The 14,480-nt window shown below is 44.5% G+C and overlaps 6 protein-coding genes across 6 annotated transcripts; 5 read left to right on the top strand and 1 right to left on the bottom strand.

Annotated features, from left to right (window-relative positions):
* Window positions 1-149: 149 nt before the first annotated feature.
* On the top strand, window positions 150-817 carry BDR25DRAFT_345886 (uncharacterized protein; the record flags this gene model as incomplete). The annotated part of the gene is made up of 3 exons (XM_033694090.1): window positions 150-169; window positions 200-248; window positions 305-817. The coding sequence occupies 3 exons, from the start codon at window positions 150-152 to the stop codon at window positions 815-817; spliced, it is 582 nt and encodes a 193-aa protein (XP_033542863.1).
* A 1,491-nt stretch (window positions 818-2,308) lies between these two features.
* Window positions 2,309-3,527, top strand: BDR25DRAFT_238612 (uncharacterized protein; the record flags this gene model as incomplete). The annotated part of the gene is made up of 4 exons (XM_033685644.1): window positions 2,309-2,516; window positions 2,573-2,640; window positions 2,688-3,058; window positions 3,113-3,527. The coding sequence occupies 4 exons, from the start codon at window positions 2,309-2,311 to the stop codon at window positions 3,525-3,527; spliced, it is 1,062 nt and encodes a 353-aa protein (XP_033542862.1).
* A 1,144-nt stretch (window positions 3,528-4,671) lies between these two features.
* BDR25DRAFT_378291 (uncharacterized protein) lies at window positions 4,672-5,792 on the top strand (the record flags this gene model as incomplete). The annotated part of the gene is made up of 1 exon (XM_033697536.1): window positions 4,672-5,792. Exon 1 carries the CDS (start codon window positions 4,815-4,817, stop codon window positions 5,790-5,792), a length of 978 nt encoding a protein of 325 aa, XP_033542861.1. The 5' UTR covers window positions 4,672-4,814.
* A 709-nt stretch (window positions 5,793-6,501) lies between these two features.
* Window positions 6,502-7,479, bottom strand: BDR25DRAFT_360163 (uncharacterized protein; the record flags this gene model as incomplete). Its single annotated transcript, XM_033696204.1, has 7 exons — window positions 6,502-6,514; window positions 6,553-6,757; window positions 6,842-6,889; window positions 6,921-6,996; window positions 7,040-7,171; window positions 7,274-7,407; window positions 7,473-7,479. 7 exons carry the CDS (start codon window positions 7,477-7,479, stop codon window positions 6,502-6,504), a joined length of 615 nt encoding a protein of 204 aa, XP_033542860.1.
* A 3,461-nt stretch (window positions 7,480-10,940) lies between these two features.
* Window positions 10,941-12,220, top strand: BDR25DRAFT_294671 (uncharacterized protein; the record flags this gene model as incomplete). The annotated part of the gene is made up of 3 exons (XM_033688796.1): window positions 10,941-11,226; window positions 11,288-12,024; window positions 12,077-12,220. 3 exons carry the CDS (start codon window positions 10,941-10,943, stop codon window positions 12,218-12,220), a joined length of 1,167 nt encoding a protein of 388 aa, XP_033542859.1.
* A 496-nt stretch (window positions 12,221-12,716) lies between these two features.
* Window positions 12,717-13,592, top strand: BDR25DRAFT_378288 (SGNH hydrolase; the record flags this gene model as incomplete). Its single annotated transcript, XM_033697535.1, has 3 exons — window positions 12,717-12,768; window positions 12,833-13,430; window positions 13,487-13,592. The coding sequence occupies 3 exons, from the start codon at window positions 12,717-12,719 to the stop codon at window positions 13,590-13,592; spliced, it is 756 nt and encodes a 251-aa protein (XP_033542858.1).
* Between the last annotated feature and the right edge of the window lie 888 nt (window positions 13,593-14,480).

Genomic DNA, 14,480 nt, shown 5'->3' with positions numbered 1-14,480 from the left:
GATGGTACTACGGCATGTACATCATGCACGATAATATTGATGCAGATGTTTGTGGGCGGAGGCAATGCATATATTGGCGCGTTCCCCTCTTTTGCAACGGTCAATCGCTCCTCTTCTGCCCCCTTCTCTTGTAGAAAGTCGTCTGTGAAATGGTCGAAGCAATCTACAGGTTGGTGTTTGCTATGCTGTTTTCGAATAGTGTGTGGGTCGTATACGGGATCGTTGTAAAGGCAGATGAATCGCGTCAGGTAACTTGATCTTTGAGAACACGAATTTTGAGGCAACTACTGAGTTACATGTGTAGGCTCGGAATCCGGGTATCACTCCATCTAAAGGATCGGCTGTATCAATCCCTCCACTTTTCACCCATTCACCTTCTCCTTCCGATTCACTACCACCGCTCCTAGCGGAGGCCACACCCTACCTGTCATTCGCAAAGCCCGCTGTGATGACAGCATATACCTTCATCGAGTCCTCGAGGTCTTCAATATCCTCCTCATCAGTTCATTTAGCGACTTTTACTCCTTCTGCACCAACGGTCAAACAGACGAAGGGGCTTAGTAACGAAGCAAAGGTTGGCGTTGGTGTAAGTGTCGGTGTTCTTGGTTTTGTGGTTGTGTTTGTCGGAGTCATCGACGCATGTTGTCTTAGGGGAAAGAGGAGGGAAAGGGGTGTCGAGTATGCCCGTGGGGAAGTGGAAAGAGGCACTAGCAAGGAAACCGAGGAACACATTGTCCTGGAGAGTAGAGTTGAGGTCGTATTCGCCGATGAAGATGAAGGAGGCAGGAATGGCATATCGCTTGCGCGTAGAGATTAGAGGAGGGAAAGACTGTCTTCTCATGTTCTAAAGGAACAAAGTCTGATGCTAGGATGACGAGCCAAGGATATTCGGACGTACCATAGGAAATGCATAATAATTTACGCCTACGGTAAGACAATCGAGTGATGAGATGATGAGCAGTAACCCCCATGTCTCTACTAGGGGTTGAAAGTCTATCAAAGCCTGAAACACCCATCCGTCATCCATGACTTGAGTCGAAAAGGCTGACCGCAAGCAGGCTCCGTCACACCAACGGTATCGGTAACAATACTAGCGTGTGAGAACCCACAGTTGGACTGGACTCGTGACCGGATACCCGTCTCCTGACCTGGTTCGTGGATAGCGCACTACTCTCGGGTTAGTAGGTTTTTCCGTTAGAATTTACTCGTAATAGTGGGGATCTGCCCTTCGTTCCCATGTTCCCAGCTCTTGAATTCTTGGGCGAGATTGACTGGCAGTTGCGATCGGCGCCGGGGAGGCGAGCACGACTCATGGGGTACCATTGTCACTCTCGAGGTATTCGTCACCTCATTGAGCAGGCGTAGGATGGTTATAGAGCTCTCGATGGAGGTTGATGAAGATTAGGATGATCATGGTGCAATTGGACGGTGGAGTCTTGGAACCTTGGAACGGTGATAAGCTTCGCGCAGGCGACTATCCAATAAATGTGCTTCCTAATGGTGCACGGACCGGGTCCATTTACGACAACTGGTTGGCAAGGCTGCTAAGCTTCAACCCCAGGCAAAGCTACTGCTCTAAAGTCATTTCTAGACAAACAGAGTTCAAAGCAATTAAGAAGAGGAGACCTGTTAGCAAAGGACAGCTTGCCACCGGCTCTCTGTGCAGCTTGAGACAAGTACTGCCAGGCGAATACGAGGACATTTGCCCCAGATTTCCAGCTCGGGACTGGCCGCATTGCCATTCTGTCAAGGTACGGCGCGCACCGCATCTAGTCCCTGATCGGCACAGAACCACAGCTTCTCCTTCGAGCTCCACACAGCTCCTCGAGCTCCACGGTGCAGGTGACAATGCTCGACCAAACCATCGCGTCTTCACAAATCCCCGAGGAATCCAATCGCTGACATCTCGCGTACGTTTCGTGTGCGTCATTTGCGACTCGAGGGGCGGTCACTACTATCCTTGTCGTCTTCGCCATCAACTATTGGCCGGATATGTCGCAAAAGAGGCCTCGCGATTTAGCCTATAGCCCCGGCACCTGTTAACCCTCACTCCTCGCGTAGATCCTAAGGTAAATGTCAGAGTAATAAGGTTTGGCGCTACGTTTGGCATAGGACCTACTGCCAAATGCAAGATTTTGCTCCGTAAAGATGGAAATTCGTCGATGTGGGACTTCTCTTCGTACTTATATTCATACTTCGATCCCAACGACATATAGAGAACCTTGAGAAGGGCCTCCAGATCGGGAATCCTGCTGTTAGTAGTTTTGTTCTTTGCAACTCAAACCTTGACTTCTGAGGTCTTTTCACAATGTTGAAAGGTGATGTCACCTTAGAGGCGGAATCACAGACGGCCTTAATCTATTCGTTGTCTATCATCTTCGTTACTCTTTCCACTGCGAGTGTTGGTTTAAGGTTATACACCCGTGGCAAGGTCCTTTCGGTCTTAGGTCCCGATGATATTACCATCACCATTGCTCAGGTTCTTGCAATCGCGGTATCGGTTACCACAATTCTGGGTAAGTTCCTGCCTTCTTTCAACACAATGGAAAGGCTTCTGACCAAGAACCACCAGAGGCTATATGGGGGCTTGGTCAACATACGAAGTTCGTCCCTCTAGAGTCGACTCTCAAACAGTTGAAGGTATAATTTCTAATACTCTCTAGTACGTAGTGTACTGAGACTGGCAGTGCCTTTATTCCAACATCTTGATCTACAATGCCGCCCAGATCATTACCAAGATCTCCTTCCTAATCCAGTACCGGCGGCTGTTCCCCGGAACGGGAACTCAGAGGGTCTGCCTCTGGCTTCTCGTCTTTGTCGTCGCCTGGGGTATTACGCAGGAATTCCTCGCTGGATTGGCATGCTCACCACTTGCGGCCATCGTTCCTAAGATGGCTGATAAGTGCATCTCCCCGCTTCCAATTTGGTATCTCACTTCATCGATGAATATCGTAACCGATTTCATGATATTTGTCATTCCAGTGCCTTCAGTCCTTAAGTTACAGATGCGAACAAGGCAAAAATTGCTGTTGTGTGCCCTCTTTTGTCTTGGCTTCTTGTAAGTCACAACACGCATTTGGTTTCTGACTGGCTAAATTCTGATTGCGCGTAGTGCATGTATCATCTCCCTAGTCCGTCTTTCAACTCTCCACAAGGGAATCAATACTACGGATCCAATGTGGGATAACGCACCCACGGCATATTGGTCAGTCGTGGAGCTGAACTGCGGAATTCTTTGCGCTTGCTTACCGACTTTGCGGCCGTTGATATCAAAGATTGTTCCAAGATTCTTGTCGACAAAGAATGGCACTTGTAGTACCACTAGAATCAGCCATCAGCTCAGCACACTACAAAAGAAGAGTCGGGCAGAAGCGGAAATGGACGACAGAATTTACATCCAAAAAGAAGTAGAGCTTCATAGTACAACGGAGCTGAGGACAAACGCTGCCGGATATCCACCATCACTAGATGATGGAAGTCAACATGGGAGCTCCCCTGTGAGAGGTTATTCTAAGGAAGTGTCTTGAATCATAACAACGCCACTTATAGGTTGGTCTGTACGTACGCATTGTTTCTCGCTTTGACGAGAGCGCCACAATTCAGACACCTGATACGAGTTAAACTCAAAGTCTGTTATGCATTCATTGTGCATTCCGACAGTCGCACTAGCGTTCACAGCTGTGATAGGGAATGACTACTGCACCTTATCACGTCTTCTTATCACGATTAACGTTGCAGCTATCGATTGCGACCGTCTTGTCAGACAAAGCGAAAGCGGGGTGTTCAATGACTCATGCATCATGTCGAGGGAACGACGTATCATGGAGGCCAAGCGAAAAATAGTAAGATTGATGTGCCCAAAGGAATAATAGCCATGTGCACCAGAAGATGTGCGTTGCGTCAGTGGGGAAAGACAAGGAACGAGCACGAGGATGATGCAGCTGTCAAAACGGGAGTGGCCGATGACGGTGGCTTGCAGGGGGGTCGGTTTCGCATTGCTCAGGGGGTAGCTTGTGCGTCAACTTCAAAGGTGGCGCAAAAGAGGGGAGTGCCTTGGCCGTGAGCGGTGAGCGGTAAGCGGAACACTTCCAAAAGCGGACACCGAGAATCGGCTTGAGTTTGAGCGAAATCCTAGGGACTTTGAGGTGCATTTTATGAGCAGGCCGAAGAATTCTGGGGATTGGAAGGCACAGACCGATGAGAGCTGGAATCAAGCAAGTGGGAAGAGATGGCGGAGAGGAAATTATGGATTGCAACCTCTTACATCACATGTTCGCTTAGCCCTCCAAGCCCATCCTGAAATGGGCATGCAAAGTATTACCCTTGTCTCCAATTGAGCCCCTCTCAAAACCCTACGGCTTCTTAGCTTCGTGTAAGCTATTTCGAGCAACTACCGACACACAACTGAAGCCCAAAAATTGACTTCACTTCAGTTCACGAACCAGGAAACATCTCTTCCTAAGTACGCAGGTACATACCAGGCAATCCCATTGAAACTTTTCGACATGGTTTTCGGTTAAACTCACAGTGGCATTGACCCACCTAGCTGTGGAGGATTCCTGCCCCAACGATCTAGCACCAAGTTCATGGATACCTTGTATTTCAGGGTAAATATCGTTTGTATTCGCCTTCTGGCTACTTGTTCTTCCTGTGTAGGATTGAAAAGCCGAAGCCAAGTTAATATACACCCCCAATGAGCGTTCGGGATCCGACCCGTGCGCGCACAGCCACATCATGACTTCACCAAACGCTAATATCCTCAAACGTCTCTCCCTCAACCCAATCTGTTTTGTTATTATCGATAACACATTCTGATGATAATGGCCGATGAACAAATCGATATCGATAGCTTCGATCCACCCGCTTCAGGCTCACCCAACATCGACACGCACGAACAAAAGCTGGCCCGCAAGGTGCAAGACGCAATCTCTACCATACCAGACGAGCCAAGCCAAATTGATGCGATAGCCAAAATTCGCAACTGGTTCAGTCCAGACTGGGAGGAAAGCCTGTTCTATCCCATCATCCAGGAATACTTGATTGGAAATCTCGATTTGGCGGCAATTGTAAAAAAAACAATGAAGCTCATCGACGATGCAATTTCAGAGAGTCGATCGGAAGAGATAGGTCAAATAGACTTCGGATATAGTGTGTTACATTCCGCAAAGAGGATTTCGTTCAAGGATGAACGTATGCATGCAAAGCTTGTCGATTTCGTGGACGACATCAAAACTCACACAGGGAACCACAACGACTACGTTCTCTACGACACTATGTTGTCCTTCTCGGGATCCGCGCTCGAAACCTTGAACGATTGCCCTGGAGTTGGCGCCGGATACTCCCTACCAGAGAGTCACGCATACGCCAACGCCAACTACTTCTTAGCTAGACTGACGAAAGAGGGCGTGTCTGAATTTTGGATGTGCGCCATATGGGCGATGCGATCAGGCCTCGAGGATATACTCAAGGACGATGAACCCAACGAGTCTCACGTGCCCGGTACCACCATCGAAAAACTTAATGCTAACGTACCGGCCGCAGCAGTCTGGGTGTTCGCTCTGGGGAAAGCATTGTATGACAAAGAAGAAGACCTTACACCGACAAGCCCGAATGGAGGAAACCCTGCGAAAGGAGGAGATCGGTGGAAGGGAAGGAGTGAGTTTAGCAAAGAGCGCTGGGCTCTTTGGAAGCAGAGGTTCGGTGATGTAAGCAAAAATCGGGACGTAAGCGAAGAGACTCGAGAGATAGCCAAGGAAGCGTTTGAGTCTATGGATCGATGGGAGAAGAGTTGAGCTACATATAGATCATTTCGCGTTACCTTCAACACTTCACTTCCCACAAGGCCCTCAGCCACTCTGGCAACCCCCACAATATCCTTCCTTTTTGTGTTCAATGTTAATGATTTCATGATTCACTAGCACTGTCGCGGTCCTCGATCTTCATCAACCAACTTCCCAGCAGCTTATTTGACTCATCGCTTCGCACCTGGTGCATCCCATGGCCTACCTTTTCGACCGCAATCACCTCGTGCAGTTCTCCTATCACCCTCGTCCTCTCAATAATTGCGTTCTTAAGCGCCACAAACCCTACAAATCTTGGATACATCCTTTCCGAGATCAGATTTAGATATAAATCAGATCTTCCAAGTCCACCTTTCCCAAATCCCTCCATGCAGTCCATTACAACATGAGGGGCCGTTCCTCGGACCCCTCTCATATACCACACCTTCATCCATACAGGGATATCCACGCCTACTGCCCACTCGTCGAAATCCCACTACGCTTGTATTGCTAGCATGAATTGATCGCAGGTCTCACTCGATTGATAGTATGCCCGATCAACTAGAACAATTGCCTTCACTAGCTCAGGTTCCAGAGCCGCAAGTACCGACGTATTTACCCCACCTATTGAGTGTCCCATATCCTGTACATCTTTGCCAGACTCCAGATGACAGGAGAGAGCGATAGCACAGGAGGGAAACTCTCTGGGAGAGTATTGGAGTCATTGTGGAGTCCTCGGGGGGGAGTGGCCTCAAAGACCTATCGTGATGACATGGTAATATTTGCATAGGAAGGATATTTGCCAGGACTTATCATGGGAGCTGTAACACCAGTCATGGATGAGTAGGAGTGGTGGGTAAGAGGTGTCGCTGTAGAGGGTGTAGAAGAGGGAAAAGAATCGTCCAGCTCGAAGAACGACATTGGGGAGGGCGTGGGTGATTCGATCACAGTGAAGAAGACTCTAAAAAAGCCAATTTCTAAGAAGTAAGATGTATCACCCTTGTTTAAATAACTTCATTGCAAGATAGTTCAAGCTAGTCCAAGGCAGTTGTTTCATTCACGGCTCCAGGTGTCAGCTTTGCTGCTATTTGTCTGTTTGTCCATCAATACTGAGGCGTTGACGTGGCTCTTTACTGTTACCCGTTAAATCTTGAGCGTCCAAGACATAAGCATCATGGAACTGAATGAGAAGCACAAGGATTGGTGTAAAATCTCGCTGTGGAGACGTTCAGACTGAGACTCATTTCCTTTATATGGACTACTGAAGGCCTGCATGGCTGCCATTTTGATCTTCTGGAAATCTTGAGATCTGAAGTCACCGACGAGAGAAGCAATGGTTCCAACGCATAGGCATGGGCAGTTGTGGGCTCTGCTACACGTGACTTTTGGTGCTAACGTCATACCAAGGTTGCATCATGGGATTAGCAAAACTTCTAGCATTCAATTAATGGCGCTAGCTTCTAGCCACTTTTTAGATTGGATTTAGAGTCTACGATTGTAGCACGAGATGATGCTTGTGCTCGGTGGACCCTTGGCGTGGAATTCTCTCCCGTCTGCGAACCTTGGAAGCAATTTGTTGAATTTACAGCCCTGAGAATTGAAAAAGTGTATGGTGTAATCCAAATACCTGTAAGTAATGCATTTCGCCTGCAATATTTCAATCTTGATAGGTCGATAACTAGCGTATTCTACAAGTCATCCTCCCACCCTAAAAACCTCCGAAAATGACGAAAATTGCGACTTAAGATCTTAACAACAGCCCAAAAGAACTCTTCTTAAATTTTAGTATAGTATTTTCTATAACTCTAGAGCAGAATGTAGACATAGAGAGAAAAGAATTAAGTAATTCTTAAGATATAACAATTTAACGTTGTTTTAGCCTTTAAAACTAACAAAACTTAAAATAATTTAACAATAGCTAGCGTTTAGAGTCTAAGATTCTAATAAAATTCCTAGGAAATGCATAGAAGGCTAGGTTTATAATTCTAGAACACTTCCCTTAGCTGTTGTTAAGATCTTAAGGTGGTTACATATAAGACTGCTTTGCCATTAATCAGCTTCCCGCTTCTGCCTAAACTCTAAATTTATTATGTGCAAAAATTAGAAAATTTCTAATACAATATCTCACCTAAGTCTTTCTGTTATTAGGTGACCTATTATCAGTGACGTAGGATCTAGTTAAAAAGAGGGTATAAGGGTTTTAAAAGAGAGAGTGTGTGTAAGGAAGGCAAGATAGATTAGGTAGCTTTAATTCTCTAACGTACACTGCAGGCAAGTTACTTACACACCTAAGTTACTTACTTTTACTAAGACTACACTAAACTACTTTTTTTACACAAATTTATTTCTAATAACACTACTTAAATATGTTAAAAGAATATTAAATATAGCTTACACTTTTTAAGTAATATACTATAGCTATATATAAAGTTTTTTAAAAAAGAATAAATAACTAATATACTAAATAACTTTTATAAGCTAATTTTATAGCAAACTTATAAAAGCTAAATAATAATAAAAAAGTAAGAACTTATTAAGCATATACTTAAGCTAAATATATAAGAAGTTTTTTCTTAGCTAGTAGCTATAGCTAATATAGCTAGTTCTTTACACACTAAGTGTGTAACAGCATAGGCAAGACAATAGGTCTGAATGCGGTATGAATCCACTTAGAGGCATATAGAAGTGCGTGGGGACTTAGTAACCTAGGAATGTTATTAGAAAACTATTAAGCTAGCTAAGAGAGGAGGTGCGACTTAATACTTTAGGGAATAGAGGTACAGCAGAGGGCAGGGCAGGATTGGAGCAGATACAAGGACCCTTTAGATATTAGCTTGTCAGGCAACCTAAGATAGAACAATGCATGCGAATTGTTACAAAGTGTAATCTAGGCTATGTTAGCATAAACTAGTCTAGTATATTTATTAAGTATTATTTAAAACTTAAAGTAAAGTTTAACTATAACTATAACTTTAATAAAATAAGCTTTATAATAAGCTAAATATTTACTAATTATACTTATACTTAAAACTTTACTTTAAGCTTTAAATAACACTTAATAAATAACTAGGCTAGTTTATACTAACATAGCCTAGATTACACTTAGTGTGTAAAGAATTAGCTATATTATCTATAGCTACTAGCTAAAAAGAAAATTCTTATATATCTAGCTTAAGTATATACTTAATAATTACTTACTTTTTATTATTATCTAGCTTTATAAGTTAGCTATAAAATTAGCTTATAAAGGTTATCTAGTGTGTTAGTTATTTACTATTTTTTTTAAAAAACTTTATATATAGCTATAGTATGTTACTTAAAAGATATTATATTTTATTTAAAAGCTTAAAGTATAAGCTATATTTAATTTTTTAACACATTTAAGTATTGTTATTAAGAGTATATTAGTAAAAAAAAGTAGTTTAGTGTAGTCTTAGTAAAAGTAAGCAACTTAGGTGTGTAAGTAACTTGCCTATAGAATACATTAACATACTCTCCTAGCCTAAGTAGTAAATAAATGTAAGAGGCAGATCTAATAAAGTAGCCTTTATAATAGGCACACTGCTTAAATGTTTCTTTTCTAAGCATAGAAATTAAACACACAGTATTTAGAGATAGTGTGTTCCTATTATTAGAGTAGAGAGAGCAGAGATGCAAAAATTCTCGCGCGCTAACTATAATAAGGTAGGCACCATCAACCACGTGGCCTTCTCTCGCTTATAGAGGATTAGACTAGACTAGAGACAACCGCTAGTGCTAGTGCTAGCCCTAGAATTATCTATATATATTATACTATGCGAGAATGCTTAGCTTAAGTATTCTCGTGCGTACCTTTTAGTACAGTGGGGAAAGTCGTATAGTATCGGCTTAGCAGGCAGGGCGTCTACCTTATTACAATCTGTATATAATGCACTGCTTTTTTATATATTTTTTTATAAGTTGCGCTTTCTAATTGCTTTTAGCAGTAAAAGAGTTATTTGTCTCTCTAGTACTGTATACTATACTTCTGTTACCTAGGCTAGTTAGTAGATGTTCTTTATACACTTGTACTATGTTAATAAAGAACTATTTCTTTTCTAAATTTTTATAATTTAAAGTCTTTACTTACTGCTTTTTTAGTTTAGGCAATAAGTATGCTATAACTAAGCTTTACTTTTACTTTAACATTTACTCTATTTACGCTTTTAAAACGCTGTATATAGCACTTAACACTAAAAAATAACCTCTACTTTTTACTTAGCTTAAAGTCCTTTATTATATAAAGATGCTAGCTAGCCCCCTGCTTATTAGCTCTATATTAAATAGTGTGTAAAGTAATATAAAAATCTTAAGCTTTTATATACTTCTATATAAGTGTAAAAGGTATTAAGCAGGAAGCACAAGGCATAGAGAGAGAATGTAAGATAGAGAGAGTAACAAGAGTAAACCTTAAAGTTAGAGGCAGAGGTATAGAAGCTAAGAAGCTTATATACTTTATGCTAAGCTCTTAGAGTACTTAGAGGTTAGATAGCTGTAACATAACTATAACAATAAGTAAGCTTTTAATTGCCATGTGGAACAATCAGGACACCATCTTCGGCCCAGCATTTAGAGTACTCAACATGTCTTCCTAGGATGTCGACTGGGGTGTAGTAGCGCCTTATAAAAGCCCTGATATCCGGGTCGAGTTTGCAACCTGGGGCATATTCTGACATGTATGAGTCGTTGCTGATATTTGAAGTCATCTCAGTGCCTCTTCTCACTTTCCTAGAGAGCAATAAGCATAAACACTTCCCTTCCCTAGTAAATAGGATCCACCCATATTCTTGACGAAGCACCACTCGGCCTTGGGAGAATCAGCGTCTGGGGATTCATAAACGAAGCCAGTTGTCAGCTTTAGCCCCGAAGATCAGAATGCGACGAGTCATGGTGGGGCTGACGTGCGTGGACGCGCTGTCATGTGCACTTGGATAAGATCTTCCGCAACTAGCGGGATTAACGGACCAACCCTGCCAGACTCTCCTATGGATGGCGTTGGGGAACGACATGAGGAGGTGGTCGGAAGCGTTCCTGCGTGGAGGGGAAATACGGGAATACAAAATTTAGGGTCTACCCCATGCGTCGCAGTACTCTGCATATCAGCGTCTTTGACTGAATTTTTGAGCATAACACGGTTCAGTCATGGCCCCCACTGGAAATCATGCTTTAATTTATGGCGCATCTGGCATTTCAGGATGGGCTATCGTGAATTCAATTCTGAATGGCTACCCCTCCAAGGATACCTTCTCCAAAGTTTCGGCGCTGGTGAACAGGCCTCTGACGAGGGAAATGGCACTATGGCCTGATGACCCAAGGCTACAGGTCGTCTCAGGAATTGACCTTCTTAAAGGAACCCAGGAGGAGCTGGACAAGGCGATTAAGGAGAAGGTAAAAGACATTGATACTGTCACGCAGGTGTACTTTTATTGTAAGTGATCATTGCCCATAAAGTCAAAATGAAAGGAAAGATGGCTAATGGAATTTTTCAGCCTACAAACAAAATGATGACAACGACCAAGAATGTCAAACCAATGAAGCTATGCTGGAACGGGCTATCACCGCGATCGAGCACCTCTCTTCAAAACTCTCATATGTAGTGCTCCCATCCGGAACTAAGATTTACGGCTGCCAGATGCTCGACAAATTCCCCTTCTCGAACGACCTGCCTTTGAAAGAAACCCTTCCTCCGATCCCCGAACCTTTCCTCTCAAAGCTCTTCTACTACAACCAAATCGACTGTTTAAAGCGTATTTCGAAAGGAAAGAGTTGGAACTGGTGTGAGGTCCGACCAGACAATATCATTGGATTTGTTCCGAACAATAACGCATACTGCCTCGCGCAAACTCTCGCCCTGTACCTCTCGCTTTACAAAACTGTTGAAGGCCATGGAGCAAGGTGTCCGTTTCCTGGAAACGCGAAGTCGTGGGTTAACAAGTACAATGAATCCCCTCAAGATATGGTTGCAAACTTCTCAATCTTCGCGTCGCTCCACCCAGAAAAGACAGCATCGCAAAGCTTCAACGTTGGCGGGCAGGAAGATACTTGGAGCAGGAAGTGGCCAGTTATTTGCGACTACTTTGGTTTGAAGGGAACCGGTCCGGAGGAGAACTCACCGCAGCCAGGTGCATATATCGCAGCGCATAGAGAGGAATGGGATGAGCTTGAGAAAAAGCAGAATTTGAAGAAGGGTAGTGTGGACAGCGATATAACCCACCCAGGGTTCCAGGTAAGAATGCTCTGAAACCTTCGCACTTTCGATATAACCTAACTCGTCCTAGTACTACATCATGACGCTATTTGACTTCGACCGACAGATGAGCATGGAGGCCTCGCATAAGGCTGGCTACACTGAGGAGATACGCACACCAGAGACTTGGAAGATTGCGTTCGATCGCATGAGGAAAGCCAAGGTTATTCCATGAGGCATCAACTTCCTCTCTCCCAGTGGCTTGAGATGACAAGAAACATTCTCGTTTTCATCAGATCTGCCCAATCGAATTTATTTAGCAATGCATTTCAGATTCATGACCTTCCAGCCCATCTCATTTTCTGCTGTAAACTTGAAGTCTCCTTCGCACCCCTCTCCCAAATACCTCCATACCATCGGACTTTTCGCCTTATTCTCCACTGTTCTAGGTCTATTCATAGCCTTAAGGCCTCCCCTGTGTTCCCAGGCTATGACGTATGATGATCGTCAGACTAGGTCCTAGCGGTGCCCGGCAGTGCCTGGTAGTGCAATGTTCGAAACCAATGGGACCTCTTAGAGCTCCCAAGGATGAAACTTTTGGCTCGGACAAGACATCTTTTCGGAGGCCCCATTCGAGGCTGTGATCTAACTTGGTGATCCCAACGGCCGGAAGGCTTATTTAAGTATCCCAAAGCCGCATGTAATTGCAATCCTGCGTTGAATAAATCACGATGTTAAGTTTCAATTTCAGGTTGGCGCTGAGAGTCGTGGTTTTATCCTTATGTGAGTGGCTTTCTACTCCCTGTGCACGAACTTGGGGTCCTTTTTTCCTGACACACAGTACTAGTCCTTCGAGTCATCGCAAGTCTCCCTCTTTCTACCCGCGATGTCATCGCAGACGGGATCGAACTCCGCATCCTACCTCTCGGGGATTCCATAACCTTCGGCTACCAGCCCCAACATACAAATGGAACCAACGGCTACCGCTATGAGCTTGCGAACCGCCTCTCCGGATCGAATTTCCTCTTCGTTGGAACCCAGCGGTCCGGCGACATGGTGGATAATTACAACGAAGGTCACAGCGGGTATACGATCTCTCAAATCGCGAGCGCTGTGGGTCCTGGGCTTGAGATGAGGCCAAACGCAGTGCTACTCCACGCAGGCACGAACGATCTAAACAATAAGGTAAACCCAGATGAGCCATACGACGAGGCACCGCAAAGGTTAGGAGCGCTAATCGACCAAATCTTGGGAGTTTGTCCGGACGCAGTGGTTTTGGTTGCAAAGATTATCAACTCTAGGACTGCAGACACGGAGAGCAGGATCAAGACGTTCAACGACGCGATTCCGGGAGTTGTGCAGCAGAGAGTTGATGAAGGGCATAAAGTTATGGTTGTGGATCAAAGTGCTGTTGGGGCTGATGAGTTAGTTGACAGCCTGCATCCGTGAGTTCTCCTACCCGCAGCAAGGATGAGAAATGGGGTACTAATGTATGATGCAGCACCGATTCAGGGTATGCTCATATGGGAGATATCTGGTTCGAGATCATGAAAGCCGCTGCAGCAGAGAACTTATTCACTTCTCCGGTTGGCCCTGATCCTAGGTAGACGCAAAGGTAGAACCAATGTTCTGAGTCTTTGTTCCGACATAGGTCTTGAGGTTGAGCTTGCAACACATCGGATAATCGGTTATCCGGAAAGTCGGGTGTGTATCTATGGTGCACTTGTGGGAAGTTATGGCCGCATTGAGGGTTGTCACGCTTGCTTTTCGATGATTGGCTTCGTTACTGGGACCGCAAATCTATTCGTTTCATGATTTCATAAAACTGTGACTCATCGTGCGCCCTCACAGTGTAAGTCCAATGGTTTAAATTCTCACTTCAATCTGTAGAGACAGAAACTAATGCTCTAGATCCCTAGCCACAAAGCTAAATAGAATCTGATTATGAGGAAGAATTTGATTAGATCCTGTGAGCCGAATCCCGGAGCATCACCGATTGATCTCCAACTTCTCTTTACGTGTAGGCTCCTTACGAGCACCCTTCATAGTTCAATGCACTCTCAATAGCTTTCGTGCCACAGATGCATACAAAGTCAGTCAATCTTTCGAGGATACCCAGAGAGGGATCAAAGAGAGGACTCGAGTTCAACATTCACCGCTGAGCTCATGACTCGAAAATTTCCTCAACTCTCCACCCATTGGTCCTTTCCTAGCGCGGGGCTCGGAGTAGAAGGCGGGGTCGTTGACACCGGACGATACTCAACACCGACACTATACTGTCCCCAACAACGTGACCAGTTCTCTATTAACGTCCTTTCTCAAACTAACACACGTGAATATCATGCGACGAATTTCAATCTTAAATAGCTATAAGACGGGCATCTGGATTCATCTTCCATTCTATTCCACAGAAGAAATATAGGCATATCATACTAGATCAGCACACCTGGCTCGCGGCAACATTTCGCCAAAGCATTTCCGTCACACCCTGTTCT

This window comes from Lindgomyces ingoldianus (genome assembly GCF_010093535.1).
Source record: "Lindgomyces ingoldianus strain ATCC 200398 unplaced genomic scaffold BDR25scaffold_36, whole genome shotgun sequence".
NCBI classification, from domain to species: Eukaryota; Fungi; Ascomycota; class Dothideomycetes; order Pleosporales; family Lindgomycetaceae; genus Lindgomyces; species Lindgomyces ingoldianus.
Note: the sequence above shows the minus strand (reverse complement) of the source record. Positions and strands in the feature narration are given on the sequence as shown.